This window comes from Chlorocebus sabaeus, chromosome 26 (assembly GCF_047675955.1).
Source record: "Chlorocebus sabaeus isolate Y175 chromosome 26, mChlSab1.0.hap1, whole genome shotgun sequence".
Taxonomy (NCBI): Eukaryota; Metazoa; Chordata; class Mammalia; order Primates; family Cercopithecidae; genus Chlorocebus; species Chlorocebus sabaeus.
The window spans coordinates 40,457,890-40,485,842 of NC_132929.1; the positions used below are offsets into that span (position 1 = coordinate 40,457,890).

Below are 27,953 nucleotides of genomic sequence, written 5' to 3' on the forward strand. Positions count from 1 at the left end.
CCTTCCCTCCCTCCTTCCTTCCTGTCTTTCTCCTTCCTTCCTTTTCTATTATTTCTTTTTCTTCACCAGTGATAATATCAGCCTCAATTTTCTTCATTCCTTTAGATAAAGGAACCTAGGCCCAGGCATGAGGGAGAAGTGTACCTGCATCTCCTTCCCCCTTGTCCTGGGAGCCCCAGGCTGCCCTTTTCCATACAAGGCTGAAAGTGGCCTGGGAGCCTGAGGGCTGGCAGAAGGCCATGAAAGGAGAGCTTGGTCGCTGGCACAGCCGCTGCTAAGGCAGCCTGAGCCGAAGGTGGTCACTGCTGATCTCACATGCACTTAATTTTCCCTTCCTTGGCATGGGACAGGATTGACCAGGAGAGCTAAGAGGTAGTATGTGTCTGTGGTGGGGAGCGGTGCTGCAGGCTGCGATGTAGCCAGTTACTTTCTCTCTCTGGGCCTCAGTTTCTCCAATGTAAAATGAGGGCTCATGGTATAACTAAAATCATTACTCTCTGCTGGTCCCCACACTTCCACTCTCCAGCAAGGCTGTCAGGGCTGCAAGATCACCGCGGGATCGGGGGGATGGTCGACCCTCAGATACGGGAAGGATTGAGCGATGCCCAAGGAGGGCAGGAAAACACCACGCTTGGAGACCCCTGAGAGCCAGGGGCGGGCCGCCCCGTAAAGGGACCCCGGAGTCCCTACTCTCAGCTCCAGCTCTTCCTGTAACACCACCCTCCGGACAGAGACCCAAGCTACAGGCCCGGCCCCGTTCAGAGGTTCCAGAGAGAAGACCAGGCCATCGCCCACAGCCTGGCGTCGGGGAGGAAAAAGGAGGAGCCTCTGTGTGCCCACATCTCTGGCCGCCCAGGGCAGCTCGGCTTGGTCTCGCAACCCCAGCCCACTAGTTCAGGAGACCTCAAGGGCTCCACCGCTAGCGCCCCCACCGCTCACTCTGTGCGCCCCACCCCAGCCCTGCCGGCGCGCCACTCCCGCCACCCTCGCCTCCGTCTCTGGGCCGGAAGCCCCCTCCCCTCCCGCACCGCAGCCCCCTCCTAGTCCTTCTCCCTCCGCGGGTGCAGGAAAGCTTCTCCGCCCCGTCCCGCCCTCTTCCTCCAGTTCCAGCTCCGCCCGGCTCCTCCATCCAGTCTGCAACCCACGCCCCGCCCCGCCCCCTCCCCACCCATTTCCCGCCCTGGGCCGGGCCCGCGACCCAGCCGCCCCCTCCCCGGCCCCGCCCCGGCCCCCGGAAGCTTCTCCCCGCCCCCCGGCCCCGCCCCCCCGAAGTTTCTTGGGCCCCCGGCAGCCGGCGGGACAGAACGCTAAGAGTCGCTTCCCGGCCGGGCGTGGACGCGGTGGCAGAGTCCGCGCGGCGCCGGGAGCGAGCGGCTGAGCGGTGGGATCTCGGCGGACTCGCCATGGAGGAGGAGGTGAGGGCGGGGCCCGGCAGGGCGTTGGGCTGGGGTCCTCGAGCCCCTCACGGGGATTAGCGGTCCTGGGCTCAGGCCCTCGTTCCTGCCCGCCCCACTCCCGCCAGTCTCACCTCAGGAAGAGCCTGGGCAAATGGGGCAGGGGCGGGGAGCGGGATCCATACCGGGGACTTCGCAGTCTGCGTCCTCCTTCATTCTCTTTGACTTTCTCACCAGTTGTGGGGCGTCGTGGTTGTTACTGTTCCCATTGGATTGACCAGGAGACTGAGACTCCAGCGAGTTTGATGACTTGCTGAAAGTGGCCTGGGTGACTGGGCTCGAACCCCGATTACCGTTGACTCCCTGTACCGGCCAGGTCGGATCCTGACTCTGTGTGTGTGTGTGTGTGTGTGTGTGTGTGTGTGTGTGTGTGTGTTGGGGGATTCCTGTCTCAAGGATGTGACCATGCCTTGGTGACAGGAGGACTGGAGAAGTTGCTTTTTTCTCCCTTGTATAAGTCTGTATCTCCTTTTCCCCCACTCTCTTCCCGCCCCACATCCATCTGAGCAGCTGTAGGGAAGGAATCAGGAGTCAGGCCCACCTAGGGTCTGATCTTGGTCCCTGCCTTCCCCACCCGAGGGCTGGACCAGCTGTGTCCCTGGAGCCTCCTTCTAACCACTCAGAACACTCTTGGCCTGGCATCGGGTCTTGCCCCTGCCTCTGCCCTTTACTTGCAAACTCATTTCTCCCAGCAGCCCCATTATCCGAGGGTCCAGCACGCAGCAAGCACTTAATATGTGCCTGTGGAATGATTAAGTTAAAAGGAGGGGCCTGTTGGGTCTAGAGGAAGGTGAATAATGTTTCTTATCCCCTGAGGGGGTCCCAGCTTCAGCCCCTCCCAGCCCAAGGGAAGGGGCATATCTTTGCCTCCTTGGATGGGAAGGAAAGATGAAGCTCTCTGCCTTGGGGGAACCCTGGCCAGCTGGGAAGCACAGAGTGGACCAGGCTGCCCGTGTCCCTTCAGTGCCCACTTCCCACTTTGCCAGGGCCATGGATAGGAGCAGCTAGTGGTCCTCCATCAGGGCTCCCTCTAGGCCAGGCCCTGCCTTTCTGTGGGGTGGTAGATAAGTCACTTCCCCTCTCGGCCTTCATTTCCTCTTCTACAAAATATAGTGCCTGTCCTCCTCCTACTCCTGGCCTGACAGTGGCCCCTTCTCTCAGTGGGTGAAGGTAGGGGGCAAAGTCAGTCCTCTGTGATTTGCTGCGGTTTCTTTCGTGCTGTTGGGTGGGGCTGCCATCTGCCCTCCCCAGGCCCCTGTTGCAAGGACTGGGCTCTCTGGCCAGGGGCCCTCCCCTGCTCCCAGAGGATGTGGGTCAGGATTACTCCATCTCCTGATCTGCTCTGGCCCCTAATTAAGGGAAGTTCTCCAGACACCTCCTGGGCCCAGCTCAGCTCTGTACTCCCCTTGGTCCTGAATCTCTCACATTGCCACTTTCTTTTCTTTTTTTTATCTTTTTTTTTTTTTTTTTTGAGACGGAGTTTCGCTCTTGTTGCCCAGGCTGGCGTGCAGTGGCGAGATACTGGCTCACCACAACCTCCACCTCCGTGGTTCAAGCGATTCTCCTGCCTCAGCCTCCCGAGTAGCTGGGATTACAGGCATGCACCACTACGCCTGGCTAATTTTGTATTTTTAGTCGACACGAGGTTTCTCCATGTTGGTCAGGCTGGTCTCGAACTCCTGACCTCAGGTGATACACCTGCCTCGGCCTCCCAAAGTGCTGGGGTTACAGGCATGCACCACCACGCCTGGCTAATTTTGTATTTTTAGTCGACACGAGGTTTCTCCATGTTGGTCAGGCTGGTCTTGAACTTCTCACCTCAGGTGATACACTTGCCTTGGCCTCCCAAAGTGCTGGGGTTACAGGTATGAGCCATTGCGTCCAGCCTATATTGCCACTTTCTGACTCCCAGATGCTCAAAGCTATCTAAATATCTGGGCCGTCTAAGGTCTTGTCCGCTTTACCCAAGCCCCTGCAAGCCTCACCCCCATAGCAGGGGCTTCCTATCCCTACTCCCCTTTGGCATCCCTAACTCTGCTTTCCTCCCACTTCTCCCAGTAGTTCCCGCTTGTTGCACTAGGCCTCAGTGCCCATCTTTGTTTCTCTAAAACACCTCTTAGGTCATAGCCACATGCTCTGCCCCATGATCCCAGGCCATCTTCATCATCTTACTTTCACATGGCTGCTTTCAGCCCTCCTGCTAGCTTTCAGCTTCCTCCCTATGCCCAGCCACCGTGGGCTAAGGTCCCTCAGCCTCAGTGACCTCCTCTATGCAATGGGCTGGTAGCTCTTGTCAGGCTGAGGTTTGGGGAGGAGGTGCTGGTCTGGGCACTGGACATCTGCCCACCTGTATGCTCCTGGCCTCGGTTCCTCATTTGTAAAAGGAAAAGGGTGGGTGATTGAGCAATGTGATGATGTATATGCAAAAGCTGGGAAAACTGCGAGTGTCAGTGGGGGTATTATTGCTGCCATTGGAGTAAGGGTAGAAATCATGGACCTAGGCTTTCTCTTCTGTGCTCTGGGGCTCTGTCCTCTGCCAGCAGTCATGCCTTTCCCTGGCTTCTAGGCTGTCCACTTGCCCTCACCATCTAGAGACAAGCAGGGCAGTGTCCTGTCCCAGTACTGTTTCTGTCCCACGGAGTAATCTCTTGCCCTTTCTGGGCTGTACTTTCTCTTTCTATAGAAAAGGGGTTGAGAGGGCAGGGGCTTTGATAACCTTTCGTGCCTTGCCTTCTCTGGACCAAGGCGTGTGTCTCTTCCCCTCCTCAGAGCCCTCCCCAAACCCTACCTTCTGCAGGGGTCTCCCACATGAACCCCAAACCCTTACCTCATCAGAGAGCTAGGAACGTCCCTCTGGGTAAGTGCTATGTCTCTGCCAATAGGCTGGAGCCTCTCAAGCAGGAGATTACCTGCTCCCCACCAGACAGGGGACTTATCTTATGTGGGGTCTCTGTTACCCACCTCAGACTGGAAGTTGCCCTGGGGCAGAGCCTGTGCTTCCTCTCTCTGAATGCCCCGGCACGGGACTGTGACACGGTGGATTCTTAGTAGAGTTGGGTCAGAACATCGCTGGGTTTAGTCAAAGAGCAAAGGTTGTCATAAGCTTCCTGGGATGTGAGGTGCCAATCAGGTTTCTTCTAGTCTCTGTCTCTCATAACCGGTGTTATGGTTCCATCTGTCCCCTTCTGTGTACAGAGTTGAGGTGACCTGGCTTTTTTTTTTTTTTTTTAATGAGTGATCCAAAGGAGGCAGGCTGGTGCCTAGGGGTGCCTAGGAGCTGCTCACAGTGGGCAGGAAAGGGCCTGGGTGAGGAGGGATGGGAGGGGAGAGGGCAAAACAGGAAGAACAGTGGTCAGCTGCTCAGTGAGGAGAGGAGGCCGAGAAACTGGGCTGAGCAGGACAAAACCTCCCCTGTGAGCCCTGCCAAGGGGAGGGGCCCCTTATTAAAACTTACTGGGGCATAGCCAGGCCCCCTGGAGGGAGGGGTTCTGAGGGGCAGGGAAGGGGGCTGGGTGGAGGCAAGTAGGACTCTGGCCTCCAGCCAGGCCTCCCCTGGGTGGCTGTTTCTGTGGCTGGGCTGTGGGTCATACCATCTGCAGCCCGTCAGTTGTCCCCTCCTCCATCCCAAAGTGCTGTTTTGCCTAGTCCTGCCCTGGTCCCATTCATCCTTTAAGGACCTGGACTTGCTGCTGTAGGTAATCCTGTCACGGTATTCTCTGGGCTACACCAGCCCAGAAGTGACAGTGATCTAGGCACAGGTTCCATCTGTGGCCCTAGGGAGCTTCCAGAGGGTAGAAAGTTTTCAGGAGAGGTCACGAGTGGAGAGAGTTTAGAAAGGGGTGTGAGATCCCATAGGGTGGTGGGTGGGTCCCCTGAAAGCAAGAGGCTTGGAGCTTAGAGATGGGTGACTGGGCAACAGCTTCACACTCCACAGACCTCACTGCCTTGTTTAAGAGAAACCAAGAGTCTGCCCATCATGTGGAAGGCCTGGGAGGGGCTGGTGGTGCTGTGCTTGCTGTTGCTGTTGCAGTCAGAGGGTTGTCAGTGTGAAATGTGGGGGTGGGGTTTCCCATTTCCCTGTTCTTCCCTTCTAGCTCTGGGCCTGTGACAGCCTGTAGGGCTTGCTGAAGGTGTTAGGGCCCTGGGGGTGTCAATGGTGATGTGGGGAATGGGAGTCGAGTGCATGATAGAATGGGAGAGCCTTCTCCTTGTCAAAGGGTGCTGAAATCCTTCTTCTCCTGGACAGGGTGGAAGCCAGCGTCCTGCTTCCTTGGTCTTATATCCGGGAAGACTTTTTTTTTTTTTTTTTTTTTTTTGAGACAGGGTCTCATCCTGTTACCCATACAGGAGTCCAGTGGTGCAATCTCGGCTCACGACAACCTGTGTCTTCCTGGCTCAAGTGATTCTCCTGCCTCAGCCTCCTGAGTAGCTGGGATTACAGGCATGCGCCATCACCACCCGGCTATTTTTTGTATTTTTAGTAGGGATGGAGTTTCAGTCAGGCTGATCTCAAACTCCTGACCTCAAATGATCTGCCCATCTCGACCCAAAGTGCTGGGATTACAGGCATGAGCCACCATACCTGGCCCTGGGAAGACCATTTGGACCACCTCACTTCCCCGTTTCTCTTGCCATCTACAAGTTAGGGAGACCCCAAGGGGGGACCCCACATTCCTGGAGCTCCTGGAGATCTGAGGCCAGCAGCTATAGACCAGAAAGGGCTTGTCCTGACTTGGGAACTGGGCCCAGGGAGAGGGTCCCTGAGTGCCAGAGGGGATGGCAGTGACAATGGTAACAATAATGACAGCTGCCATTTACTAGGTTTAGGGCATCCTGGGAACTGCTCTATATGCTTTGCCTTTATTCAGCAACAGACATTTATTGAGCACTTACTATGTGCCAGTCACTGTCTAGGTAATGAGGGTACAGGAGTGAACAAAACAAAAATCCTGCCCTCATGGAGTTGGATTCCTTACAACTTCTGCTGTTAGTAGCTACATTTCACAGATGAAGAAACTGAGGCTCAGAGAGGTTAAGTGGTTTGCCTCAGTCTGCATGACTACAGCTTCTAAGCCCAGATTCCCCACTACTAGAATGTGCAATTCAAAAGGGGGCGGGGGCCCACAGTGAGAACAAGACTGGGGCTCCCCTGCCATGACAGAGACCAGGGAAGCCAGGTCTGCCCAGCTCCTGACAGTGCACCACGCTTACATCTGTTTGGGCTTGTTCTTCCAAAGGCAACTGTGGCCACAGGATATCCCTGGGGAGAGGCACACCTCTTTTAACTGGGGCCCCTTTTTTGAATTTTATGTAAATGATAATGTAGTCAAAATTAGTCAATGCTAATTTCCTTCTAGTAGGCTCTAGATTCTGACACATTCTTGATCCCCTCTCCTTCACCCCCCACTTCACACTCAAGACTCTGGATACCTATCAGTGAAGCAAAGTGGTTAGCAAAGGGGGTGTATTTTTATTTTCATTTCACAGGTACCTCTTGAGCACCCATTATGTGTAAAAGAACAGGGCTGGGTACTGGGGACCTAGAAGTAGATCTGACCCCAACCTCATCTGGTAGGCATGTACCTGGCACCCAGCCACCCAAGCAGGCAATTGGTGAGGCACAAGATGTCACTGGCCCCAAGGCTCCAGAGTGTCTACCCAAGTCCAGGAGAAGGGCTTGAATTTAACTCCTGTGCCAGCCTGTGGTCAAAGACAGAGTACTTGGAACCCTCACTAGATGTAGTGGCCACCCTAAGGTCCTTGCCTGGAGTGGGCAGGAGGGGAAAGGAGCCTCCTGCTTTGGGTGGGAAGCGGGAGGGGCTGCAGAGTGGGTTCTCTAGAAGCATAGTGGTAGAGAGGCAGATTTCCACTCAGCCTGCCTGTCCTTCCAATCTTTGTTCTGGGTGGCCTTCCTGGGCCACCCCAACCTGAGCTGGGTCCCCCCACTGTCCTCTCACTGCCCCTTGTGTATTTCTGGTATAGCATTTCACACAGGTTAATGGGTATGCCTGGGTATTTATTTGTTCAACTCCTATTTTCCCGCACTGTGAGCTCTGAGGACAGAGACTGCCTTACTTTTATTCTCCTATGATGTTGTAAGCACTTAGTACCTATGTTGACTGAATGAACACATGAAGGCAGAATGGTGGAGTGGGAAAAACATGGGGTCAGAGAGACCTGCTTAGAATTCTGGCTCTGTCCTCTAGCCGTGGTTTGCACCTCTGTTGAGTCGTCTCTCCGTTCTGAGCTTTAGTTTGCTATGACGTGTGGATAATGAGGCTACCATCTTGGAGGGGAGTTGTAAGAGTTAAATGACACTATGTGTATCAAATGTTATACAGTGGCTCAGAGTAAAGTGGCTGCTGCTATTATTGCTGTTATTAGCTCTGATCCTGGGTTAGGAATATCTGCCTTGGGGGTTGCGGGAAAGCTCACACAGGATGATGTCATTAGGTACTTAGCATAGGGATACATCCCTTGTGCGACCTGTGAACCTGTGACCTGTGACCCCATGGTAGCAGCCCTCATGGTATGTCCTGGTGCTGTGTTACAGGGTGTGAAGGAAGCGGGTGAGAAGCCTCGAGGAGCACAGACGGTGGACAAGGCTGGCTGGATCAAGAAGAGCAGTGGGGGCCTCCTGGGTTTCTGGAAAGACCGATATCTGCTCCTCTGCCAGGCCCAGCTGCTGGTCTATGAGAATGAGGTGAGGACCTGCTTGGCCCTGAGGTTGGGGGTTCTGGGACAGGGGCAAAGTGAGGGCAATCAAGTTAGTAAGAGGACCCTGGGTTTGGGGCCAGGAGACCTGCTCCACTTTTGCCATGCTGTGCAACCTTGGGCAAGTACCTAATCCTCTCTGGGTCTCTGTGTATGGGGACAATACATCCGGGGGCAATTCTAGGGTTTCTAGATAAGATAAGACTTTTTTTTTTTTTTTTTCGGAGATGGAATCTTGCTCTGTCACCAGGCTGGAGTGCAGTGGCGGGATCTCGGTTCACCGCAACCTCTGCCTCCTGGTTCAAGTGATTCCCCTGTCTCAGCCTCCCGAGTAGCTGGGACTACAGGCATGCACGCCACCATGCCCAGCTATTTTTTTTTTTTCGAGATAGAGTCTCGCTCTGTAGCCCAGGCTAGAGTGCAGTGGCGCAATCTCAGCTCACTGCAACCTCCGTCTCCTGGGTCCTGGTTCAAGCAAGTCTCCTGCCTCAGCCTCCGGAGTAGCTGGGATTATAGGCACGCACCACCATGCTCAGCTAATTTTTTGTATTTTAGTAGAGATAGGGTTTCACTGTGTTGGCCAGGAGGATCTCAATCTCCTGACCTCGTGATCCACCCACCTCAGCCTCCCAAAGTGTTGGGATTACAGGTGTGAGCCACCACGCCTGGCCCTCTTATTTTTTTATTATTATTTTTTTTTGAGATGGAGTTTCGCTCTTGTTGCCCAGGCTGGAGTGCAATGGCACTGTCTCAGCTCACTGCTACTGCTGCCTCCCAGGTTCAAGCAATTCTCCTGCCTCAGCCTCCCAGGTAGCTGGGATCAATGCGTCAGCCACCACACCTGGCTAATTTTGTATTTTTAGTAGAGACAGGATTTCACCCTGTTGGCCAGGCTGGTCTGGAGCTCCTGACCTCAGGTGATCCGCCTGCCTCCGCCTCCCAAAATGCTGGGATTACAGGCGTGAGCCACCGTGCCCGGCGGAGAGTTCTTTGAACTGTATGTGCATCTAGTGTGCAAGTCTTTTCCTGTCCCTGATCAAGGTTCCGTATGAGTGAATGTTGTAGAAAACTGAAGCCTGCTCCATTCAGCAGTAGTAGTAGAAATAATAATTAGCAGGCTGGGCGTGGTGGCTCACACCTATAATCTCAGCACTTTGGGAGGCTGAGGCAGGCGGATCACCTGAGGTTGGGAGTTCGAGACCAGCCTGACCAACATGGAGAAACCCCATCTCTACTAAAAATACAAAATTAGCTGGGTGTGGTGGCACATGTCCGTAATGCCAGCTACTCGGGAGGCTGGGGCAGGAGAATCACTTGAACCTGGGAGGTGGAGGTTGCAGTGAGCTGAGATCATGCCATTGCACTCCAGCCTGGGCAACAAGAGCAAAACTCCATCTCAAAAAAACAAAAAAGAAATAATAAGTAGCACTTGTAGTTGTTTGGAGATACGTTCTTACATATCTCCCTGTGACAAATCTCAATAGTCCCATGAAAGTGGTCATCATATTATATTTTACAGAAGAGGATACTGAGGCTCAGGGTGACAAGATGACTGTTCAGCATCTCCCAGTGAATGGAGGAGTTAGGTCTAGAAGCAAATCCAGCATGCTTTCTACCAAGAGACACCAGCGAGTAAACCCCAGAACTTATTTTTGCAAGAAAATCTCTAAAATATGTTAAACATTCTCTGCTTTCTTCAAGAGAAGATGCTGGCCTAAATAAAATCTTTCCCTAGAGGCTCACTGTCATCACCTGTCAGACCCACCTGCAGAGTGGGTTCTCTAGATGCATAGGGGTAGAGAGGCACATTGCCTCTCTGTTTTGAACTGGCAGGAGGCTGTACTTCTCAGCTTTTCTTTCTCCTTTAACATCAAGTTGCTAGTTTCAAATTCTGCTGTCCTTGTGCCTCTGATAGCCCTCACTTCTTCCCACTTCAGATGCTTGTTCCACTTCTGATTTCAGCAGGCTTGGGATTTGGACAACCAAGGATGCTAAACTTGCATGTTAAATAAGAGTCAATTAAGATGTAGGTGAAGACTTGAGGAAGAAAAGTGGTTTTTCCTTGTAGATGCTGTTTGTGTGCTGTGGTTGAGGCTATTGGAGAGCCCATCCACTGAAAACAGGGTAGCACAATATGCCTTTGACAGATGAAATACCTGGGGAGGAATTGGCCTGGGGGCAGAAGAAGGGGGAGCCTGCCTCTTCCTCATGGCCTCTCCCAGCCTGCCTCAGGCTATCTTGGCAAATTCACAATTGTCCCAGGACAAGAAAGGTTAGGCAACCCGGAGAAGCACCTTGTCTGACCTGCCTGAGTTGCTGGCTTATGGAGTTAGGGTGTCAGAGAAGAGGTGGGAAGAGGGCAAGGGAATGAAGGTGCGTAGACAGCACCCCCAGATGTTCTCTACTGCTGCTCCCACCAAAATAGGATGTGCCACAGTTGGGAATGAGGCAGCAGGGGGATATTTTTACCAATAAAGGGGGTTGTCACAGCTTTTTCCAGTGCCAGCTGCCATGAGAGTTAAGTGACAGGTTTTCAGCTGTCAGCCTGTCAGGTACTGTCACTTGTCCTAAACTGCCTCTCCACATCTGGCCACAGCTGGGAGGCAGGAAGGATTTCACATCTCCCAAACATGAAAAATCTAAATCACACTTTTTTTCGTTTTTTGAAAAAGATTGCTATTAAAAATGTAAATGCAATTTCAAGAACTTAGCCTCGGGGGTGGGGGAGCTTGGCCTGGGAGTAGGAATTGAGAAATGCTTATTAGCTCAATTCCTCTTTCTGGTGTAAGGAACTAGGCAAATGAACGAACGAACGCGAATGGCTCTTGGCTGTTTCTTTGCTGTCAGAGAGGCTGACATTCCAAAGATGCTTCCCTCACCCATTGCCTGCTGGTTTATCCATTTTCCTGAGCTGCAGAAGAGCTGGGATGATTCAGCGTCTTGGGTGGGGTGGAGAGGAGACCCAGGACAGGCAGTTGTTGGGAGCTCAGTGGTGGAGGTGGATGGACTTTTTGTTCCCAGGCAAAGGAGGGTGTATTCGGGCCAGTGGTGGTCCAGTTAGTGGAGGCCTGTGGACACGGGGCAAGTAAGCTGCTCTCTCTGAAGCAAGGATTCTTCCCTGGGCAGTTTCCCTGCTCCAGATTCCTGGGGAGGAGGAGACTTCCTGAGTTCTCAATCTGAACCAGGCACTCAGAAAACTGGTCCTTTATATGTTCTGCTTGGGGGCTGCTGCTTGTAGGGTGCAGTCAGGGGAACAGAAGGATGAGCAGATAGATAAACAGAGAATGGAGTAGAGAAAGATGGCCAAGCGGGGAGTCAGGACTGTGTCTTCCCATGGCAGGACTCTGCTCCTAGCACCTCGTAGGGTGTCTGCACCTTGCAGGTGCTATGTAGATATTTGCATCCCCCCAGCAGTAAGTGATGGGATGGAGAGCACTCAAGTTCAGGGGTTCATGATTGGGGGCACGGGAGCTTCTCAGAGCAGGAGGATTTTTCTGGTCCATGTGTTTAGTTGAGGAATCTGGAAGGTATTGGAGGCTAGAGATTGGAAAGGGATGTATGGATGGAAGCAAAAAAGAAAAGATACTTGATTGAACCAGGTTGGGAGAGAGAAGGCCACCTTGGCCATCTCTTCCCCTTTCTCCGAGGGGCTGATGAGAGAGTCGATTAGTGGTTATCCACATTAGATGTACAGTCATCTGCTTTAAAAAATCCTGAGGTCTGGGCCTTGCCCCCCAAGAGATCCTGGTATAATTGGTCTGGGATGTCGCCTGGGCATTGGGGTTTTTAAAAGCTCCCAGGTGCCACCAAGACTGAGAACCTCTGATGTAGAGCAGTGGTTCTTTTTCTTTGAGATGGAGTTGCACTCTGTCACCCAGGCTGGAGTGCAGTGGTGCGGTCTTGGCTCACTGCAGCCTCTGCCTCCTGGGTTCAAGCGATTCTCCTTCCTCAGCCTCCTGAGTAGCTGGGACCACAGGCGCACACCACCATGCCCAGCTAATTTTTGTATTTTTAGTAGAGACAGGGTTTCATTATGTTGGCCAGGCTAGTAGCAGTGGTTCTTAACCGTTCGCATCCAGGCCAGGGGTGGTGGCTCAAGCTTGTAATCCCAGCTCTTTGGGATGCTAAGGCAGGTGGGTCACTTGAGGTCAAGAGTTCAAGACCAGCCTGGCCAACATGGTGAAACCCTATCTCTATAAAAATTAGCCGGGTGTGGTGGTGGGCACCTGTAATCCCAGCTACTTGGGGGGCTGAGGCCAGAGAATCGCTTGAACCCAGGAGGCAGAGGTTGCAGTGAGCCGGTATCATGCCACTGCACTGCAGCCTGAGCGACAGAGTGAGACTTTGTTTCAAAAAAGCAAAAAACAAACAAACAAAAAAAATTTGCATCCATCAAAATCCCTGAAGGCTAGTTAGAACACAGATTGTCAGGCCCACTCCCCTAGGTTTATGATTGAGTGGGGATGAGGCCTGGGTTTATGATTGAGTGGGGATGAGGCCTGGGAGTTTGCATTTCCTTTTTTTTTTTTTTTTTTTTTTGAGGCAGAGTCTTGCTCTGTTGCCCAGGCTGGAGTGCAGTGGCGCGATCTCAGCTCACTGCAAGCTCTGCCTCCCGGGTTCACGCCATTCTCCTGCCTCAGCCTCCTGAGTAGCTGGGACTACAGGCGCCCGCCATCACACCTGGCTAATTTTTTTGTGTTTTTTTGGTTTGTTTTTTTGTTTTGTTTTGTTTTTGAGACGGAGTCTCCCTCTGTCACCCAGGCTGGAGGGCAGTGGCCGGATCTCAGCTCACTACAAGCTCCTCCTTCCGGGTTTACGCCATTCTCCTGCCTCAGCCTCCTGAGTAGCTGGGACTACAGGCGCCTGCCACCTCGCCCGGCTAGTTTTTTGTATTTTTTAGTAGAGACGGGGTTTCACCGTGTTAGCCAGGATGGTCTTGATCTCCTGACCTCGTGATCCACCTGTCTCAGCCTCCCAAAGTGCTGGGATTACAGGTTTGAGCCACCGCGCCCGGCCTTGTATTTTTTTTTTTTTAGTAGAGACATAGTTTCACCATGTTGGCCAGGATGGTCTCGATCTCCTGACCTCGTGATCCGCCTGCCTCGGCCTCCCAAAGTGCTAGGATTACAGGTGTGAGCCACTGTGCCTGGCCAGGAGTTTGCATTTCTAACAAGCTCTCAGGTGGTGCTGATGCTACTGGCCCAGGTCCCACCGTTGGAGGATCCCTCGTGCAGAGCAACCTACTGCCTGTGACTGGCAGGAGTGTGCTGTGCTGGAAAGGGCCCTGGCCTGGGAGTCAGAGGCTGTGGTTTGAGTTGGGGCCCTGCCCCTTGTATTTGGGTCTGTGTGCCTAGGGCAAATCCCTTCACCTCCAGGCCTCATTCTTTCCTTCTCTAAAATGAGGCAGATACGGGGCTGTAGGCTTTCAGGGTTGTTGTGAGGTTCAGAGACTCAGGGATGCAGAAGTACTCATGAGTGTCAGGTTCCTTCTGTTAAACATCAGCAAGGGTTTCCTTAACTTTTTGGCCAGTCCCAGGGTGGCGTATCCTCCCCTGCCAAAGGATCTGCTTCTGCTTCCCTAGACTCTCCTGGATGAGAGTGCCACACCCAGGAAATTGTTCCAGTTGGTTCTTCCCTGGAAGAGGACCAGTTGACCACCATTGAGGGAAGAGCTTTTCCCAGGCAGCTTGCTGGACAGGCACCTGATGGGTGGAGCCTGTAGAGAACACACTCAAATATCAGGGGTGGTGGGCAGGAAGACAGCCTGGCTAGTGTCCAGAGATGGCCGGGAAGAGGCTGGCCACTGTCCTGGCCACTGGCCCTTCTAATGATGAGGCCTCCAAGTGGTGGGGTGGGGATGGGATGCGCTTGAAGGAGCCCTGGCCTCTTGCTTGTATGTAGCCTGCAGCCTTGGACGAGGTGCTGCTCTCCCAAGCCAAGGCTCAGCAGGGGATGATGCTGAGTGATGAACATAATTCAGGATGGCTGTGCTGAAGGCAGGGCATGTAGCCCCAAATGTGCCTTGTTCACACTTCCCTCTGGCTCTTCCTGGAAAGTCTTTGTTGTCCCTTGTCCCCATCCCACTCCCTGCCTGCCATTTTGTGGCATCCTGCATTCTTCCTCTGGCTGTCTCTTCCACAGATCTCTGCTTGGCCTCTGGGCATGGCTGGACCCCAGACAGCCTTTTCTTAGCCTCTCTAGCTTCCCCTGTTTCCTCCTCTGGCCTTAGGTACATACCCGCCTCTGGGCTATGTGCCCGTCTCCCATCTGGATGCACTTGCCAGGATGCACTTGCCAGGGTCTGGATGCCACATCTTGGTGACTGACTGGCAGCCTGAGGTCCTCACTCTGACCAAGCGATGTCCTCACTGAGTGGGATCAGGGTCTGGGGCGTGAGTGGTTGAGGGTGGTGGTGGGTCTGTCACCAGCTCATGTGCCTTCTGTCTCCCTCCCCAGGATGATCAGAAGTGTGTGGAGACCGTGGAGCTGGGCAGCTATGAGAAGTGCCAGGACCTTCGTGCCCTCCTCAAGCGGAAACACCGCTTTATCCTGCTGCGATCCCCAGGGAACAAGGTAGGAAGATGCCTGCTGCTGCCCCATTTCCCTCTAGGCCATAGTCGCCTTGGGAGGCCTAAGCAGGTTTAGCAGGCCTGGCCCCTTTAAAAAGCCTGTTTTCTGTTGCATGTGGCTGAGGCTCAGCCCTAGCAGCCACCATAGGTCAGACCTTTACTCATTTTGTCTCGGAGTCTTCCAAGCCCCTAGTTGATAAGAGATGCACTTAGGGCTCTGTTGAAAGAGCTCTGCTCCCGTCTTCCCCTTGCAGGCCCAGGCCCTCCATCCCAGGCTGTAGTTGGAAAGTAGCGTTTGGGAGGTGGGGCACTTGGCTTTACCCCAGACCCTGGGGGAGGCCCAAGGCTGAGGCAGGAGAGCTGTGGATGAGGCCTCCACCCTGCCAGGCCTCAACACCTTGATGTAGCCTGGGGCAGAGCGGGAGGGTGTGGCCTCCCTTCATCCCAGGCCTTTCTGGGTGAGCCCATCCTGGACTCAGGACTGGGAGGCCTGCAGCCCTCCAGCTTTCCTCCCCTTGCACTTTCCTTTCGTGGCTGTAGCTGGGAAAGGTCCCTGGTTTGAGAGAGTCTTTCCTTGGGACATGCTGTGTGTGCAGATGAAGTTTGCTGTTTGCACCACATTTCTCTGGCAGGGAGTCTGGTGGGTGTTGACACATGGTGTAGTTTCACAGATGTCAGGAGCGAGTTCAGATTTGAGGCTGGCGTGCACAGCACCTCTCGCCAGCTTGCACCCATCTGCGGCTGGGCCATTCCTTGCCTTGTCCTCTGCATGTCATGTGGAGCCTTGCAGAATAGGGCTGAGTCACAGAGGTTGGGTGTTGGGGAGCAAGTCTGGTCTGGGCCTGCTGGAGGCCATTCTGTTTCTCCCCCAGCTTTAGGGAATGGGAGCCCAGTCCTCTGCAGACCCTGAATACCAAGATGCTTTACTCATTGACCCTTTGTCTTACTCTGCAGGGGGTGGGGGCACAGAAGCAACCAAGATAGCAGTGGAGGGGGCTGTGGAGCTGTGATACTGGGAGCTGGAAGTGTGTCCAAGGGTAGGGGCTGGTGTAATTATAGTGTTCTGAGGGCTTATGGGACTGGGCCCAGATTTCACTTGACCATCTGCTGCTTAGGGCTCTTTGAGGACAAAAGGAGTCACAGTCACATTTTAATCTTTTCAAGCCCTGGAGCCCCTACCCTGTCCTGGAGACCCACTTCCTTCCTGAGTGGGCGCTGTACATGTGGATGTGTGTTTGAGAGAGATGAGATGCAAACTATGTTCTGTGTGAAGATCTGCCACCAGTGTGTCTGGCCCTTGTGCGTGTACCTTTTTTTTATGCAGTTGAGTGCTCACCTGGCCATGTGTCTGTCTGGGTGTGTGTCTTAGTGTGCTATGTGGATGTGGGGTGGAGGGAGACCTAGCCTCTCTGGCCTCTGCCTGTGCTGTTCTGTGGGCCATCTCTTTTCCCCAGCTCCGAGAATCAGCTGGTAGTAGACTAGGTGGGCTGGGCTCAGCTCAGGGTGGGACATCACCTTCAGAGAAGCCTGTTTGTGCAGCTGTGTTCTCAGCTGCTTCAGCCAACACCCTCCTTCCCAGCCCCCAACCCTGCAAGAATTTAGGCTGGCTCTGAGAACAGGACAATCACCTGGGAGATGGGGCTGTGGAGCAAGTGGTGGGTGCTGCGGATGAAACAGTGCATCCTGGTTCCAGCTCAAGGGCCCCTGACCCTCCCCACCCCAGGAGCTCACACAGATTGGGGCTCTCCAGAGGTCAATTGGTGGACCTGGCCCAGGGCACCGCATTCCCACATCCTTTCACCCTCCTTTCTCAGCGGCCTGGGTGTTCCCCATCCTCAGTGAGGCCTCCAGCCGGCCAGGAGGTCACATGACCCTGGCTGTCTGGTCCTGAGGCCGCCTTTTTTCCCCTCTAATCAAATAAACAAAGACTCCAATGTCTTACATGCCCCTCTCCCCCTGCTTCTCCAGCCCCACACCCCGGCCCATGAGGTCACAGGCAGACGCTGCCAGGAAGCAGGGTGGCCACTGCTGGGCCTTGCTGCCCTGCTGGTCTCAGCCAGCTTGGCCCTGTCCTCTTTCCTGCCTCCTCTCTTCCCCTCCCACTTTTTTCCTCTCTGCCATTTTGTCCTTCCTCTTTTCCCAGGCCTTGTGGGCCTAGTCTGTGGCCAGTCCTGTTAGCATCTAAGCTCCTAGAAGTGCCTGTGTCCTGGGGCTTCTTGGAAGTTCTCAGGGCAGGGACCTGTACAGCCTGTGGCACTTCAGGATGACTTTGGGGGAGAGGCGCAGCTTCTTGATATTCTTATTTTTTGAGACAGGATCTCACTCATCACCCAGGCTGGAGTGTAGTGGCCTTTTCTCAGCTTGCTGCAACCTCTGCCTCCTAGGCTTGGGTGATCCTCCCAACTCAGCTTCTGAGTAGCTGGGACTACAGGCACATACCATCATGCCTGGCTAATTTTCATATTTTTGGTAGAGATGGGGTCTCGCTATGTTGCCCAGGCTGGTAACTTCTTGGTATTCGAATTGTCTCTATTCTGGTCATCCTTGTGGAATGCCTGGCTCGTTCAGCCAGATACAGGGTTCCTTAGGAGGGTAGAGCTGGGTCCTGTTTAACCTTGCCTTCCTTCTCCTGTGGGAACCTTTTGGCTTGCACAATAGGTCTTCCCTGAGGCCATTTCTGCTTCTCACAAGGGAGCAGAAGAGAGCTGAGGCAGTCTGCTTCAGGTGGGCTGGGCCAGTGGGGAAGGAGCTGCAGTTTGGGCTGGGTCCGGTGGTTCTGTTCTTGTCCCCTTGAGGTCCAGAGTAGTGAGGCAAGTAGAACTTGGTAATCAGACTTCTAGGCCTGCTCTTCTCTGGCCTCCTCTTGTTCCGTTGGCTCCTGAGTTCAATTGTAGATTTCTCAAGCTCCCTGGATGCTAAATCCTGCACCATGCAGGGGTCACGGTCTGTGAATAGGAGCAGCAGCTGGGTAGAAGGGTTGGCCCCAGACTTCCTTTCTAGCAGGTCCCATCACAGAGTTGGGTAGCCTTTGTGACCCCGGATGCAGTGTGGTCCGTCCCTGAGCCCCCAGCAGGCCTGATGGCTGAGCTGAGGCAGTTACCAAGGTGCCCTGGGGTTTCTGACTTAACTGAAGATCTGCTTCCAGGATCGAATTTACCCTGGTTATGCAAATGAGCATTTGGCTGTGCCTGGTGTGGTGGGGGTGGGACCCAGGGCCCTGTATGAGGAGGACGCAGTGGCAGCCAGGAGGAAATTATATAATGAGGATGCTGAGGGGGCCAGGCCGACCTCGGTGTTACATAACTGGAGAGTGGAGGGAGGGGAGGTACTATCTAACACCAGGGTGGAGGATGGGCAAGCTGGCGACTGCCAACAAAGGACTAGGGCATCTTGCGGTCAGAGAGTAGGCAGTGGTCCAAAAACGGTGAGGGAAGGAAACTTGGGCCAGTTCACTAATTTGTTGACTCATTCATTCAAGAACTATTTACTGAGCACCTACTATGTTTAATTTCCTCAGCATTGCTTGGTAGTAGGCAGTGTTATCCCATCTTATAGATGAGGAAACTGCAACTGCTTTGTCCAGAGGGAAGGCAATGGTGCTAATTCCATTACTGAGTATTCACTCTGCCCAGCTCCAGATTTAGTACTTTAGATGTATCTTTTTTCCCCCAATTTAAAAAAAAAAAAAAAAACTGTGGTCAAAAAAAATACCATCTTTACCAGTTTGAAATTGCACAATTCAGTGGCATTAAATGTATTCATGATGTTGTACAGCCATCACCATCATCTATCGCATAACTCTCCACCGCGTAAAACTAAAACTTTATGCTCATTAAATAATAATGCCCCATTCCCCTTCTCCCCAGCCCCTGGCAACCACCACTCTCTTTTCTGTCTCTGTGATTTTGACAACTTTAGGTACCTCATATAGGTGGAATTGGGCAGTTTTTATCTTTTTGTGTCCAGCTTATTTCACTTAGCACAATGTTTTCAAGGTTCATCCCTGTTGTAGCATGTTTCAGATTTTTCTTCCTCTTTAAGGCTGGCTGATAATCCATTGTACATACGGACCACACTTTGCTTATCCATTCGTCTGTCATTGGACACTGAGGTTGCTTCCACCTTTTGGCTGCTGCGAACAATGCTATGAGCATGGGTGTACAAATGGGATACATCATTTAAAAAATGATCTCCATGGCTCCATGAGGCAGGTTCTGGTGATATTCTCTTTCACAGGTGAAGAAACTGAGGCCTGAGGTCAGACATCTGTAAGTGGTGGATTGTCTCACTCAGAGGCCCTACTGCCATATCCACTGCATGAGGCAGCCCCTCAGTTTCCATGGCCTCACTCCTTCCTCTCACTTCCTGTCTGGCCATTGGGCCTGGCAGGGTCAGGGTTCTCTGAGCCACCCTCTGATTCTAACAGGAGCTCAGAGCTCCTACCTGAATTGGGAAAGGACTCAGGGGTGGTGTGGGGTGGGTTTGAATGTAGACTGGGGCTATTCCTACTTTACAGAGTAAACGGAAGCCCGGAGCGCAGGCAGCTGGCCTGGGGGAGTCCCATGGAGCTGGACCAGATCCTGGCTATTTCCACAAGGCCAGGCTGATTCGAATTCAGACCCAGCTGCATACTGGTGGGCAGTAGGGAGGGCTTCTCTGTGAGATCTTTCCCTTTCCTTGCCCAAAGTCCCAGTGTCATACTTACTGTGGGGTCATTTTGGTTTGACTTTGGGATCTAGGTTAGGAAGCCTCCTTAACATGCCAAATGTGAGCTTTGTTAAACATCTGCCATCTACTCCATCCATCTTGCCCGCAGGTCAGCGACATCAAATTCCAGGCACCCACCGGAGAGGAGAAGGAATCCTGGATCAAAGCCCTCAATGAAGGGATTAACCGAGGCAAAAACAAGGCTTTCGATGAGGTGCGACGCAGTCTGTGAACAGCTCTGTGTCTCCTTTCCCACTGCGTGTGATCTAGGAGAGGACCCTGCCCCTCCTCACCCCAGACCACCCCTTGATTATGTCACTGCTATAGGGCATTGTTGTTACCTTCTGTAGTCCTCACTACAGTCCCTCATAGTAGGTGGTACTGTCCTTGTTTTACAGATGAAATGGAGGCTTAAGGAAATTAAGTAACTTGTCATAAACTGGAAAGCAGATAAGTAGTGGGCTGGAACTGGACTGGTGGCAGCATGCATCCTTTCTAAGCCTGGCCTCAGCTGGAAGCAGCAGGTGGGCCCAGGCCAGACAGCGCCGCAGAGTGACCGGAAAGCTCCCTTTTCAGTTTGCTCATGAGGTCTAGGGCAGGCTGGCTCTCAGCTCTGGGCCTCCTTCTCTGTCTGCAATGACCATTCAGCCCTGCAGACCTCTGCCCCCTGTGCTGTACTGGGGACTGTGGCAGCAGTAGCCACAATCTGGCTTGGGGCAGGCAGAGAATCCCATGGGGCCAGGATCTCCTAGGGAGATTTGTCTTTGACATCATGAATCTTTGGTTATTTGGGCTAAAATGGACCTGGGGGCCACCTACAGTGATGCCTTGGATTATGTTAAGGAGCAAATCTTTCCAAGCAAGTCCCCTCTTAATACTCAGGTCCCCCAACTCCCAGCCTGTAACTGCTATGTCGTGTCCTGTGTTACATGTCATGCTCAGCCCTTCACTACCTGGGGGAAAACTGTCCCCTTTCCATGGGAGAGAGATGATGGGACATATCATAGATATTGGCAGAGGCCATAGGAGCCGTGGGCTGGGCCTCAACCCACAGTCTGCTCCTCCACCGAGGGACAGAGACAGTTGGAGTCACACGAGGGCCTGAGCCCCCCCTCCCCATCATAGGGCCAGGCTGCTCCAGGGTTCTGAGTCTGGACCTCCCATGTGACTCTTACTCTGTGGCTTCCCAGCCAATCCTGACCCCTTCTGTTACCCTCAGAGAGAAGATGCTGCCCTCCAGGCTTCCAGGCTCAAGGGGCAGAGACCCTGCTCTCTCCTGGGCTCTCCCCAGGGGTCCTGGGAGAGTGGCAGAGGCCAGGGCAGACCTTTTCCAGAAACCAGGTACCAGGGGAGCATGGGCTGCTTTCTACCTTCTCTCCTACCTAAGCCCCAAAGCCACCTCAGGGCTGCTTATATATACTCAGGGGCAAGGGCCGATGGCTCATATTTGGGCAGGAAGACTGAGGAAAATGGCAGCTGCAGAGAAGGAGAGCCTCAGACTTTGCAAGAGACCCCAGGGGCATTGCAGAGTCAGAGAAGCAGAGGCCAGGGTAGGGAGATGCCCAGAGAGACAGCGGTGGGGCACTGACCCTGCCTCTGAGCCAGGTCCAGCCTGGGTACTTCCCGCACTCCCCAAGGCTTGGCAGAGGCTGATCTGGTTCCCCCTCCCTCCAGGTAAAGGTGGACAAGAGCTGTGCCCTGGAGCATGTGACACGGGACCGGGTGCGAGGGGGCCAGCGGCGCCGGCCACCAACGAGAGTCCACCTGAAAGAGGTAGGGCCTTGCCCAGTGTGGATCGGGGGGTTAGTTGAGCCTAGGACCTCTGGGAGGCAGCCAGGCTTGGGGCCACATTTTTCCTGAGGACACCTGGAGCTGGGGCTTCCTGAGGAGTAGACAGGAAGTGATGAGGCACCTGTGTTATACGTGCTCAGGGTGTGGACGTCCCTGAGCTTGTGGCCTTTCCCATTTGTTCAATCCACACACAAATGTTGAATCTGTCCTTAGCCAGAGTTGGTGCCAGAGGGAAACTGAAGCCCTTGAAGCCAGTCCCTGTCCCTCAGAGCTCAGCTTCCAGCTAAAAAATAGGCGTGTCCCACAGACTGCTCCAGGCAGAGCTGTGTCTGGTTTTTGTGTGGAGGAAGGCTCTAGGAGGTCAGGGCAGGAGAGACCACAAGGAGCCACTGGCATTTTAGCTGACCCTTGAAGGATGGGAGGGTCAGGGGACTGGTGGACTTGGAGTCAGGGGATTCTGTGGAGGGAGTGCTGTGAGCTGAGGCACAGCGGGAGGGTTTGAGGTACGCAGAGCAGCTCCATTTGCCTGGGAGATTGGTCTGAGAAGGGGGTTATAGGGAGGAAATCGTGGAGGCCTTGGATGAAGAAGCTGGGGACAGGAAGGGAGGGTGCGTTCCAGAGGTCAGTTTGAGGCTCTGGGTAGGATGGGTTGGGTTGAGAGAGAGAAAGGCAGGGGCCAGGAAGTAGATGGGAGAGGCGACTTTCCAGGCCCCTGGAGGGGATGAAGAGGGAGGGGTTGATAGGAGGACATTAGGAAGCAAGAGCCACCTGGCCTTGTGCTTGAATCCAGGTATTAGACCAAGGGAAGGTTGTCTGAGGTTCCCCAAGCCTGGAGACTGGGAGTATGGAGGCCCTGGGCACAGGGAATTTGGAGAGGGTATGGGCAAGGGGGAGGGGGGAAGGGAGGAGCCTCTTTTAGACCAGTGGAGCTAATGCTGCAGGGGAGGATTTTGGAGGCCAGGAAAGAACCTCAGCAAGTGCTACATTTAGGGATTGGAGGGAGGTCAGCCAGCAGGGAGCCAAGAAAGAGGAAGCCAGAGACAAGTGGCACATCTGGAGAGAGATGGGCACAAGACCTGGTGGGCATCAGCTAGGTTGGCAGCTGCAAGTCACAAGGGCAGGACCAAGGACAAGAAAGGCGGTGCCGTTTATAACATATTTTCTTTTTCTTTTTTTTTTGAGATTGAGTCTTGCTCTGTCGCTCAGGCTGGAGTGCAGTGGTGCAATCTCAGCTCACTGCAACCTCTGCCTTCCAGGTTCAAAAATTTCTCTGCCTCAGCCTCCTGAGTAGCTGGGATTACAGTCACCCTCCACCACCCCCCGGCTAAGTTTTGTATTTTTAGTAGAGACGAGGTTTCACCATTTTGGCCAGGCTGGTCTTGAACTCCTGACCTCGTGTTCTGCCTGCCTTGGCCTCCCAAAGTGCTGGGATTACAGGCGTGAGCCCCTGCGCCCAGGCTTGCAGCATATTTTCTAAAAGGAGTCGATTTAGGGCTGTCCTGGGGTGCGGGGCTGGGTTTGCCGGAGGGAGGGACCAAGGTCATGGGAGGTTTGTTTTTGAGTTGCAGCAGCCTGTGCCTGTCTGTCAGCTAAGGGATAGGATCCTGCAGAGGGAGCACTGAGGTGGCCACAGAGAAAAGAAATGCCTGAGGGGGGCCGGGGACGGGTGTGGGGAGGGCTAGCCTTGGAGGGAGGGGCCCTCTGCACAGAAGAGTTCAGGGAGGCAGCTGTGTGTGTGTGTGTGTGTGTGTGTGTGTGTATGTATGTGTGTGTGTGTGTGTGTGTATATGTATGTGTGTGTATGTGTGTGTGTATGTGTGTGTGTGTATATATGTATGTATGTGTGTGTGTATATATGTATGTGTGTGTGTGTATGTGTGTGTGTATATATGTATGTGTGTGTGTGGTGAGGTGACTTTCTGGTGGTTCTCAGTACCTGATAGCATGTGTCAGCCAGATCCTGTGTATGTGTAAAAGGGAGTGACAGCAACAAAGGGAGACCCCATCTCTACTAGTAAAAAATTAGCTGGGTATGGTGGCACATGCCTGTGGTCCCAGCTACTCTGGAGGCTGAGGCTGCAGTGAGCTGTGATCATGCTACTGCACTCCAGCTTGGGTGACAGAGCGAGATCCCCCTTTTTTTTTTTTTTTTTTTTTTCTGAGACGGAGTTTCGCTCTTGTTGCCCAGGCTGGAGTGCAACGGCATGATCTTGGCTCACCGCAACCTCTGCCTCCTGGGTTCAAGCAATTCTCCTGCCTCAGCCTCCCAAGCAGCTGGGATTACAGGTGCCACCATGCCCGGCTAATTTTGTATTTTTAGTAGAGACAGGGTTTCTCCATGTTTGTCAGACTGTTCTCAAACTCCCGACCTCAGGTGATCAGCCCGCCTTAGCCTCCCAAAGTGCTGGGATTACAGGCACGAGCCATTGCGCCCAACTGACCCCATCTCTTAAGAAAAATAAGGTGGCAGGGGAGAGTGAGGATCCCAGCCAGGACCCCCACCATCTGAGGGACCTTGGGAAAGGCCTCCTGCCCAGCCCTGCTGGGACCTCTGAGGCTCTCTGGGAGGGTCTCATGACTGTGGGGCTAGCTGGATATCCCTGTTGGTCCCGGGTGCCTGGTGGGGGTGGGTAGCTGCTTTCTGGTGCAGCTGTTCTCTGGCGGTTAGCTGTGGTCTGGGACCCCATCTGATGACACGAGGAGAGTGGGCACAGGCTGCCGAGCAGCTGGACAGGCAAAGTCTGGAGAGAAGCTGGCAGACGGAACAGAGGTCCCCAGGAAGGGCAAGCAGAAGTCAGTGAGCTTGAGACAAACTGGAAGATGTTTGAATCCTGGTCCTGTCTCTGACTGACCAACCGGTTGTGGGGATCCTGGGTATGATGATGGGTAGGTGGGTTGCAGAGAAGGGAACCTCTGAAGGCCATACAGCTAGGTAGGGGTTAGATACAGGGCTGGAACTCTGTCCCCTGACACCCAGGCTAGTATAGTCCAGTCCAGGTCCAGTATCCCAGAAACCAGCCTGGGGCTCCAAGAGGACCCTGGCTGTGACTTTCCTGGCCTGTGATTCCAAAACAGGGAATTCTTGGTGGTGAGGAAAAGGAGAGGAAGATTCATCAAGAAATCACTTTTGCTTCTAATCAAGTAGCCACAGAAGCCAGGACAGAGGGAGGCTGGGGAGCTGGGGGCCTGGACAACCTGGATGGGAGAGGGTAAGAACTCATGTCAGTGGGCACACCTGACCCAATGGCTCATCAGCCAAGATGACATCCGTATACCATCCCCCCACCAGGTGGCCAGCGCAGCTTCTGACGGGCTTCTGCGCCTGGATCTTGATGTTCCGGACAGTGGGCCACAGGTGTTGGCCCCCAGCAATGATGTTAGTGAAGCCCAACCTCGGGAGACACCCCGGCCCCTCATGCCTCCTACCAAGCCTTTCCTAGCACCTGAGACCACCAGCCCTGGTGACAGGGTGGATACCCCTGTAGGGGAGAGAGCCCCAACCCCTGTCTCAGCAAGCTCTGAGGTCTCCCCTGAGAGCCAAGAGGACTCAGAGACCCCAGCAGAGGAGGACAGTGGCTCTGAGCAGCCTCCCAACAGCATCCTGCCTGACAAACTGAAGGTGAGCTGGGAGAACCCCAGCTCCCAGGAGCCCCCTGCTGCAGAGAGTGCAGAACCATCCCAGGCACCCTGTTCTGAGACTTCTGAGGCTGCCCCCAGGGAGGGTGGGAAGCCCCCTACACCCCCACCCAAGATCTTATCGGAGAAACTGAAAGCCTGCATGGGTGAGATGCAGGCTTCTGGGCCACCTGCTCCAGGCACAGCGCAGGTCTCAGTGAATGGCATGGATGACAGTCCTGAACCTGCCAAGCCCTCCCAGGCTGAGGGCACCCCAGGAACTCCCCCAAAGGATGCAACAACATCCACAGCACTGCCCCCCTGGGACCTGCAACCTCAGTTCCATCCCCGCTGTTCCTCCCTTGGGGACTTGCTTGGGGAAGGCCCGCGGCGTCCCTTGCAGCCCAGGGAACGGCTATATCGGGCCCAGCTGGAGGTGAAGGTGGCCTCGGAACAGACAGAGAAACTGTTGAACAAGGTGCTGGGCAGTGAGCCAGTCCCTGTTAGCGCCGAAACATTGCTCAGCCAGGCTGTGGAGCAGCTGAGGCAGGCCACCCAGGTCCTGCAGGAAATGAGAGATTCGGGAGAGCGGAGCCAGGAAGCACCTGGGCTAAGGGAGAAGCGGAAGGAGCTGGTGACCCTCTACAGAAGAAGTGCACCCTAGGTCCTGCTGGGCCAGAGGCACCATCCCTCCTGGCCATCCATGAAGTCCATCAAGGCCCAACCCTGCTGAGAAATGTGCTTCTGCTTCTACAGCAATGGCTGCAGGAGGGCCATTGGGCATGTCAGGGTCTGGCCATGACTTGAAGAGACTCCTGGTGTCCTTCCTACTCTGCTCTGGCCAGTGGTGCCAGGTGCCATCCAGGGCTACCACCTGGCTATCTGGCCTGGCCGCTGGGCTGGGGCTGGGAGCACACATGCTGGGACCTATGTGTTTGTGTGGTTGTTCCAAACTGCCTCAGGGCTTTGGGGGCGGCACTTGGGGTTTCTGGGAATGACATCATCTCTGTTCCCCATCCCCAGTAGTTTACATTCCTGACTTCTGAATAGAGCGCAGCTGAGCCCCCTGCAGCTCCCATCTCCAACTATTTCCAGGCAAAGAGCTTCATGGCTAAGGCAGCCTCAAAGCTAGCCCCCCTCCCACCTATTCTGAGTAGCTGCAGAGGCCTTGGGTCCAGGCTCTAGGTTCATCCCTCAGTTGCGGGGAACGTAGGACCCAGCTGGAGCTGGAGAGGCCTCTTTGTGAGGAGGACATTAGCTGTGTGACCTCTCTTTCTTTGGCCCTGTTTCCTTTTTTTGCAAAATAAGGACATTTTCTGCAGCCCCTTCCTCTCAGGTGAGCTGTGATTGGAGGGCTCAGGTCTGGAGGATTCAGGAGTAGAAGAGGAACTTAAAGGGTCCTCGAGTCTAGTCTCTGCCCCTAGATAGTGTCCAGCCTTGTATATTTCTGAAGAGGTGAATCCCAGAGTGGCCCTGATGTCCACATTAGAAAACCTTACTTGTAATGATCATGTCAGCCTTCAGAAGAGAATCCCCACCAACTTCTGTGCCTCCTCAGATGGGGATTTATCTGGGTCTCTGTAGGTCCTTCTCAGCCGAAACAGGTCCAGTATCCCAGTCATTTCTTCACATGCTGATAGGGGTATGTTGGAATCTGAAGCCACTTCCCCGCCTTCAAGCCCCAGATGGGCTGCTCTCCTGTAACTTTCTAGAAGAGACATTTTCTTCTTTTCCTTTCCTGGTCCATCCCTGCACCCTGGTCCTCTCCCAGCCTGTCCCCTACATTGTCCCTGACTTGAGGGGCACATCCAGTCTCCATCGTGCTGCAGCAGCTGGACTGAGGGCAGAGCCTGTAGGTGCAGATGACCTGACTCCTGAGGTCCAGCCACTCTCCCTGGGGCCTGTGGGGTGGGAGCAGCTTCTGATAGGACCTGCCCAGATTTCTGCATGTGCACTTTTGTTTACTGAAAGAGAGAAAGGGAGGGTCACAGCAACATGCCCTGGCCTTTCTGCCCCCTTCCCTGAGCCCACTGAGGCTTGCTGCACAGGTCAATGCCTTCGTTATTGTACTGTCACTTTGTTTTTGAGGTAGTAATCAAGGATCAGGAGGGGCAGATGTCCTCTATGGCTGCATGGGGCAGGAGCAGAGGTGAGCAGCAGTGCGCTGGCTTGGGAGCCCCCATCGGCCTCCTTGCACAAACTGGGCCCCCATGCCACAGTCTGCCTTTCCCTCCATCTGCTCCAGGACAAGAGCAAGAAGGACATCAGGTGCCCAGTCATGTGATCCCCTGCCATCTTCCCTTCCCCCAGCAGCAACCATGGCTGGCTGGGGCTTTAACCAAGCCAACTACTGCCAGGAATTGGAGCCTCAGTTCCCTCCTCTGTCAAGTAGCTAACTGTAGCAGCTGGACTGAGGGCAGAGTCTGTGCGTGCAGAGACCCTGCATGTAGGTCGCAGGTTTAGGCCCAGCTCCCAGGGCCAGCCACTCTCCCTGAGGCCACCTCAAGTGACCAAATGCTATTAATTTCCATCCCTTAGCAGCCTGGGCCCTAGGCAGGAAGCTGGCTTCCGGGAGAGGAGTGAGAACATGCAGGGCCTGCCTAGCTTGCCTCATTGAGGAAGGTGGCATTCCGTGCTTGCCTCCTTGAAGAGGGTGGCATTCTGTCTTCTGCTTATGAAGCGCCTTTCTTAAAGTTTGGCAATAAATCCATTTTTATGGAACTTCACTGCCTCAAGCCTGTTTGTTGTGGGTGCCAGCTCCAGGGCTGCCCTTCTCCAAGACAGCAGTTGGTGATTGGCATCACCAGTCCCCCAAACTCAGTACTAGGGCCCCCATTCCATAAGCTGGGCTGGGACACTGCCTGCTCCTGGTGCTCCATTATTGCTTATTGTTATTATTATTATTATTTTTGAGATGGAGTTTTGCTCTTAATGCCCAGGCTAGAGTGCAGTGGCGCAATCTCAGCTCACTGCAACCTCCACCTTCCGGTTTCAAGCTAGTCTCCTGCCTCAGCCTCCCAAGTCGCTGGGATTATAGGCGCCCACCACCACACTCAGCTAATTTTTTGTATTTTTAGTAGAGATGGGTTTTCACCACGTTGGT

At 54.0% G+C, this 27,953-nt stretch overlaps 1 protein-coding gene across 1 annotated transcript; it reads left to right on the plus strand.

Moving 5' to 3' along the window:
• Positions 1 to 1,271: 1,271 nt before the first annotated feature.
• PLEKHO2 (pleckstrin homology domain containing O2) lies at positions 1,272 to 27,571 on the plus strand. The gene is made up of 6 exons (XM_008016281.3): positions 1,272 to 1,415; positions 8,008 to 8,157; positions 14,625 to 14,741; positions 19,554 to 19,658; positions 21,119 to 21,217; positions 24,525 to 27,571. The coding sequence occupies exons 1-6, from the start codon at positions 1,404 to 1,406 to the stop codon at positions 25,512 to 25,514; spliced, it is 1,473 nt and encodes a 490-aa protein (XP_008014472.2). The 5' UTR covers positions 1,272 to 1,403; the 3' UTR covers positions 25,515 to 27,571.
• Positions 27,572 to 27,953: the final 382 nt, after the last annotated feature.

Coding starts and splice junctions, on each gene's coding strand:
- PLEKHO2 (XM_008016281.3), top strand. Junction 14,742..19,553: donor TGCGATCCCCAGGGAACAAG/GTAGGAAGATGC, acceptor TCTTGCCCGCAG/GTCAGCGACATCAAATTCCA. Junction 19,659..21,118: donor AAAACAAGGCTTTCGATGAG/GTGCGACGCAGT, acceptor CCCTCCCTCCAG/GTAAAGGTGGACAAGAGCTG.